Below are 7,583 nucleotides of genomic sequence, written 5' to 3'. Positions count from 1 at the left end.
GTAAATTGTACTGTTGTGTGTATATTAAAACGTATTTGTGTTAAAAACGAAAGCTGTGTGTGTGTAAATCTTGTTGGCAAATATTACAAACTGACTAAATATCAGTATTTATTTAAATACTAAATCCAAAGTACAATTTAACTACTGAATTTAAATTATTTAACTCGGCTTCGGGCTATTCGAAATTCTAATATGTAACACCCTTTAGTAACGTGTTGCCAAAAGGGTGGAAACATGGAAGAACCCCAAGAAAAATAACAAAAATAATAGGACCACCAGGTGCAGAGTGGCTAGGGCCCTTTGAACCCTGTCTAACTAGGATTCACGTTATTATAAGTTGTAAATCCCTTGGTGAATGCACAGCTCACATTACACTATTGAATTACATTATGAACAAGCTACTCATGAGCATACTTCATGAAAAAATTATATTATATTCTTTATTTCACCTAGTCCAACCTTAACTGAGATAAAAAGTTTCCTATTTCTACATTTTAGTTACTTTTATAATAATAAAGAATACATATGAAAAGAAGGGAAAAAAGTGCTTACCTGGGGTTTTCTTTTTTCTGCTATTGACGACACTTAACCCCTCCATTTTTTTTTAATACTAATAGTAGTACTGCACTAAATAATGCACCAAGGAATATGATATAATAACGTGCAGAAAGAAGATAATGTCCCATAACTATCACAACTTTTCTAGCTTTCGAACTATGCAACAATTTCTGTAAAAACTTCATCTAAGCACATCGATGTGTTTCCTGTGGGAATCAAGCTTGAACTAACAGCAAAATTGACAATTCTCTTTACAGGAAACAACACAATATTATACATCATGAAAACTTTGGCTTTCTAATGGTTATAAGTAATATAGTATTGAATAGCAGAAAGAACTATTTGCAGTTTTGAAAGAGAGGAAGTGACAGATGGGCATGACAAGAGGAGTCTCTTTCATGGATCTGTAACCAAATATGATTGAAGGTTATAAATATTATGCATTGCCTGAGTAATGACAATATCATAATAAATAATTGGCGCTAAATATTGTACTTCTTGGAGGGTTGGTAAATAAACTATAGAAGAAGGGATGCCTAGAGATTAAATGTCACAATTCTCACACTAGGGGAAATTCTAGTTTTTTTTTGTTTTGTTTTATAAAAGTAAGAACTTAAAACTCATATACTATTAAAATATGTATTATTAGCTACATTTTTATGCTATATCTATTGGTATACCATGAAAATAAAGTAGTTTAATTACATTTTGAATATTGCCACTAAAATATGGTAACATATGTACAGAAACGGATGCTCCAGGCAATAGGGTTAAATAAACAATTATAATTGTGTTTGGTAAAAAAAAAAACAATTCAAAAGTATACTTGAGATGAAGATCTATTAACTTAGACCACTAGTACAAAAATATTTAAGAAAACTTGATATTATATGTAAAGTCTAAATACCTTTGTTTAAACTACTTTTTAGTTTTTTTTCAACTCTTTCAGTTTTCCTGAAAAAAAAAATCATAAAAGATTAAAAAATGAATAGAAAAAGTCATTAAAAGATAAACCTGATAACTCAATTTTTTTGCTCTTATCAGGAGATAGACAACATTGCCATTTCTTGCAGTTTTAAAAGCAAAGCTTATGTATTTAAGTTTATAACAAATCATAACTATTAAAAGTTTTATATATATATATATAAAGAAAAATATATAATGGTTTGGTTAGTTTGTAAGTTAAGCACAAAACTACACGATGGGCTATCTGTGCTCTGCCCACCACAGGAATTGAAACATTAGTTCTAGGGTTGTAACTGCAGACATACCTCTGTATCACTGGCAATATACACTGGGAACTTTTTAAATGGGTCTGTAACAAGATTACATAACAATGAAATTTACACTCATCAAGATTGCCAAACTATGAAAGATCACTCTCTAGGAAGACAGATAAAATTAATATTTTTAAATATAAACTATTATGACAATAGATAATGAAATTTCATGCCAAATATAATACTACCATATAAATTAGAAACTCAATTAAAAAAAACTATCAAAATCTTAACTATAGAACAGTTACGATAAAACTACTTTTTAAACAGTTTATTTTTAACAAGTTTATTACTAAGAAAATGTATAAAAAACATGAAAAAATAAAGAGTAAATATACTTATAGCTTCTCTATTTACCAAATAAACTTAGGTAAGCCTGTGAACCTTCAGTATCGTATCCAGAGAAAACTTTACAAGATTATATGTATTCAATAATGTAAATGCTGATCTTAGGATATGATTAAAAAACAATGTTGTGCAAAAATAAATTTCTCAAATACTGAAATAAAGAAATCTATAAATTCTTAAAACATGGGGGACAAAAAAGCAGTTACATGGTTGTAAGTTCTGGAAAATAACACAGCTACCATCTTCAGTCCTGATTACAATAACTGTGTTACTGAAACAAGTCAAGCTTTAGGTAACTAATAGCTTTATGTTTCATTGTTCCAAATATTGTAATTTTTATTTGGTACAAAGAAAACAGAAGTAGTTTCCTGCTGCATAAAAGAAGATGTAATGAAATGTTGACCTAATTCTTACTTTAAATAACTAAAAAGGTTTGACTTGATAATTATACACTGCATGGGTTACAATAGAAACACTTCTGAGCTCCAAAAATACAGGGTGAGTTTGGGCAATAATTACATGCCCACTTTTGAAAAATATTTAAACTAACTTATAACTAGCTGTATTATAATACATTATAAATTTAAAAGACTTTCATAATTTATCCTCTCTAGTCTCTTAACTGAACTTACTGTAAACTAATTGATCTGGATCTTTCTTTTGGTTGAGTAGAATCATCACCTTTGATGTTTTCATCTTGCATTTTCCCCTGCTTATCTTTAGGTTGACACAAGTGAGACAACTCTTTCATGTTAGCATTACTGAAAACACAAATTTGATATTCAATGTTTCACTTAATGTGACAACTGATTTTCATGGTATGCATCTAACTCATTTAGATATAAGTGTGTCATAGAACTCAAAACAAGACTAAACTTAAAATCAAATACACAAGTATTTTTAAAAATAAACTTAATTCAAAATAATTTAAATGGTGATTATATTCAATGTTCCAATAAAAATACACTATTTATGAGTCTAAAAACAATTTTTTGTGAAGCTATATATAAAATGATGGGTTTACCTCTCATTATTATATACTAATTCTGAACAATTTAATCCATGCAACTGTTTTTACAAGTTTCATCCATGTTTTACCAAGTCAAATGTCTATTAAATATGCAGTTGTTCAAATAGTCGCATTACTGCAATGCTACAAAAAAGTAACATTTTCTTCCATATCTACATTCATAATTTTTTATTTCAATAAAATTAAACATTCAAAAAACTTTTGAACTTAGCTCTCTTAATATTTTCAGGTTTTATAATCAATATTTCAACTCACTTATTGAATGTATTTTTATTTTTGGCAACAGCAGCAGCTATTACATTTTCTATGTCATCACTACTATCACTGTCATTTTCTATAACAATCTGTATAGTCTTCTGAGTTGTGGAGTTCCCCAACAAACTTTTGTAAGCTGTTGATTCTACATGAAGAGATAATCGATAAATGATTGAAAGATCTGAAATACTATTTTTACATATCTCTTATATGAAATCTCTAAAATAAACTGTAAAATGTAATAAAAACTGCAGTCAAACATGCTCATTTAACTTTGGTGGAATCAAACAAGACTTTTGAAACTTTTTATAATAAATATAATATTCTTTATATTAACAATGTTAAGTGGCAAGGACTCCCATACTCCTCTAGAAGGATGTGAGAAAAAGCATTGGAGAGCCCAGAGGACCAAAGCACCAGAAACAGTGCAATGGGTGACCAGGATACCTTATTTTGAAAAGCAGAGTGATCAAGTTGACATAGTCGATCAACATACACCTGGCGGTGTCTGGAATTGTGCATCAGGTCCACTGTAGGAAGAGCATCAATGACACAGATCTTCAAATCTGCTTTACTCATATCAATCCATGAGTGTATGGTTTGGGAAGAACATGTATATGAAGCAACAGACCACAAAGATACCTACAAGCAGTCCTGTGAAACACCCCATTTCAACAGTATGTCTAACATGACCTTGTGACATGTTATAATGTTCTATTTTGATGCATAGAGGACACAATGTTGGAGTCGATCAACCAACATCTGGCATCATCTGGAATTGTACATCAGGTCCAGAGTAGGAAGAGCCTCAACTTCAGTCATCTAGCGTGGTATGTGATTACAGGCCTTACATTGCACATTTACGGTTAAGTATATCTGTTTAGTCAACAGTCACCGCAGAATGAGATTCAAATATGTGATAAAGGCTCCTGCAAAGAAAAAGAAAATGGAGTACTTACCACCCACAAATAAACAGTTACAGCACTGATGATGAGAATTTGACGGAAGAAACAAACAGACTCAGGAACCATGGAAGGGAGCAGTACAACATGTCATATACCATCAAAAAACTTTGACTGGGCAAAGGAGGCATGTGGGATTAGAATGGTCATAAAGGTGGGAAAAAGAGGGAAGGGAGCAGTACCCTCATGAACATCCAAAGTCTTGGTCATAAAAGAACAATCAGGAACAGGGACTTCAAGGAAAGGTATTTTATAGAACACAAAGGCAAAAAGTCCAATGGAGGATGGGGAAGAACACGGAGGATCACACAGAGTTTCTAATAAATAAGAAAAACAGGGCAGGGAGGATGGAAAAAATGGAAGAAATTAAACAACATGGATAAGACTAGCAACTGCAAAACACAAGCAAAGTAGGAAAAACTGAAAAGTGGCAGATAATTTCACCATATAGCCCACAACAGAGAAAACCAAAAGGCCCCACTCAAAAAAAAAAAAAAAGAGTCAAAAAGGATGGTATGTGAGGAACCATAGAATGGAAGGACTATAACCCCTTATGACAGACCAAAAGCAGTACATGTACCAAGTATATAGGTAAACAGCCATGCATGAATACAGATTGCAGGTACAGACAGAGGATGCATGCTGGAATGTGGCTCATGGAGGAGTGTCAAATATAAAGAAAGATAAAGGGAGGTGACACCAAAAACCAGTGCAGCAGTAGAAATCCCATGTGAGCCCCTCCCCCCCTAAGTAACCAGCAGCAGAACACTACACAGAAGATCCAATGTGAGAAAACAGAGGTTTGTCAACTGAGTACCCCTTAACCAGTGATGTATGAGAGTACCATAGAAACACCTGAGTGAACCATCCCCAACCAGACTCTAGGAGCCAGCATGAAGTAAAGGAAAACCCAACAAACAGCAAGACGTTCCAAGATTGATATGGAGAGAGAACTCTGAAAGATACCATTGCCCTGAAACCTCCTGAGAGTCGAGATACACCACCACACTGGAAAAATAAACATCTGTAAAAGGTGACATTCTGGATGAGGAGGAGGAAGAGGAACACCATTAGTAGTATTGTTCCAATCCAAACACTAGTCGAAATCGGTCTGTAAAGGAGGGTAAGGGTAAGAGAGGCATCTAATGGGTCTCAAACAAGGCTCCAGTGGTCTATCAAAACACACTGATGATGATGCATGAGTATGAGACCAAGAGCAATGAGGGCTGAAACTCTCACGCAGTAGAAGGAGAGAATGAAATGCTGCATATGAGACATTTCATAGCTCACAACTGAAGTGAAGCAGGTAAGGCCCATCGGAGGAGAGAGTTGAAAAACATCCCAAAATGAACCCAAAATTGTAAGTTTAAATTGCTCCACTGTGACACGCCAATGTCCTGGAGAAAAAAACTGAGGACGTAGAACCGAGTCATCTTTTGAGTAGGCAAGAAGCAGCCATTCATCCATAGAATGGTGGAAATAAAGGTCCCTGAAATGAATCAGAAGGGCAAAAATTGGAATCCCGAGGAGAGGGAAATGAGATAAAGGAGGGGAAATGAATAGAAGTAGAGGACCAGACTTGCTGAAACAACTTTCAGAACCCATGGATTGATCATCAAGGAACTCCAAACATGGGCAAAGTGTAGGAGTCTGGCCCCCACCAGCCCTGACCTGAAAAGGGTGGTTAGGGTGAGACAAATATGGGAAAAGGTAATAAAATTATCAGGGGTTTGATCCTCATGAGGAAAGAAGCAACACTAATGCTGTGAGTTCAAATAAGGGAAGTTGGAAGGATGATAATCATAGGCATGATAGTCCACAGTATGTTGGAGTTTGAGGCAAAACGAACCCTGAACACAAATGCTCCCCAAAATGACTCAGATGAGCCCCAATAACCAGGGAAGAAGGAAACACTAAAATAATGACCTAAAGGTTAGTTCTCGAGAAGAGCAGGAGTGGAACATAGGAAAGGAAGATAAGGACAGAACATACCCAAATAATCAAAATTGTGGGTCTGACCCACTTGAAGTGGTCGGTAATTTTGCTGCTGCAGTTGTAGTAGTGACCACCTGAAACTTGAGTGCATAACTCACGAAATTGAAAGAGGAGATCAGATAAATAATTCGTAACTCTCCAGAAAAGAGAATGAAAAGGATAAAGAACAATAAAATTAAAGCAGAAAAATTAAGAAAATAACAACTTTTGGATAAGTGAATCAAATTGTGAACGAAAACACATCTATTCAATAAGACTGCTAATCATGAAGTGTTCAACAGGAAGTCTTAGTTTTCACAAGTTTTTTTTTCTAATCTGTTTTCTCTGACTAATTTAAAATGAACTACTCCAAGTTTGTATACAGTTAGGTCTCAATTCTCAAATTACCAGAAAAATATGATAACCTTATCTGTTAGTGTTTGAAACTTTCTATTAGACAACTAGCTATTTATAAGATAAAGAAATTAATTTGTTTTAACTATAATACCTCAGGAAGAAAGATTTAAACCCACTGGTGGCTCAGCAGTAAGTTTGAATGGTTATAATGCTAAAATTCAAGTTTTGGTACCCAGGTAGGGCAGAAAAGAAATAGCACATTGAGTAGCTTTTCACTCAAAAACAAATAAACAAAATTTTTGGCAATGAAAGAAATTATAATAATCTATATTATATATATATATATATATATAGACACACACATACAAGCACAAAATCTGTGTGTTTATCTGTCCATTATCAAACTATTCCTAGGTTACTGGGCCAATTTCAACCAAACTTTATGGAATGATAGTTTGGAACAAGGATAAAGAACAATAAAATTAAAGCAGAAAAATTAAGAAAATAACAACTTTTGGATAAGTGAATCAAATTGTGAACGAAAACACATCTATTCAATAAGACTGCTAATCATGAAGTGTTCAACAGGAAGTCTTAGTTTTCACAAGTTTTTTTTTCTAATCTGTTTTCTCTGACTAATTTAAAATGAACTACTCCAAGTTTGTATACAGTTAGGTCTCAATTCTCAAATTACCAGAAAAATATGATAACCTTATCTGTTAGTGTTTGAAACTTTCTATTAGACAACTAGCTATTTATAAGATAAAGAAATTAATTTGTTTTAACTATAATACCTCAGGAAGAAAGATTTAAACCCAC

General features: G+C 33.3%; 1 protein-coding gene across 12 annotated transcripts in view; it reads right to left on the bottom strand.

Annotated features, from left to right (window-relative positions):
- The window catches only part of LOC106470916, a 40,240-nt gene that overhangs the window by 4,289 nt on the left and 28,368 nt on the right, over positions 1-7,583 (bottom strand). For all 12 annotated transcript variants that reach the window (XM_022399554.1, XM_022399553.1, XM_022399550.1 and 9 more), the window contains 3 exons: positions 3,472-3,616; positions 2,819-2,947; positions 1,466-1,512 (listed from right to left, as the gene is read on the bottom strand). In XM_022399554.1, coding sequence (XP_022255262.1) covers positions 1,466-1,512; positions 2,819-2,947; positions 3,472-3,616 — 321 coding nt within the window. The remainder of the gene's footprint in view (positions 1-1,465; positions 1,513-2,818; positions 2,948-3,471; positions 3,617-7,583) is intronic.

The sequence above is a fragment of the Limulus polyphemus genome, unplaced genomic scaffold (genome assembly GCF_000517525.1).
Source record: "Limulus polyphemus unplaced genomic scaffold, Limulus_polyphemus-2.1.2 Scaffold4291, whole genome shotgun sequence".
Classification (NCBI taxonomy): Eukaryota; Metazoa; Arthropoda; class Merostomata; order Xiphosura; family Limulidae; genus Limulus; species Limulus polyphemus.
This window is presented reverse-complemented; position numbering and strand designations above follow the sequence as displayed.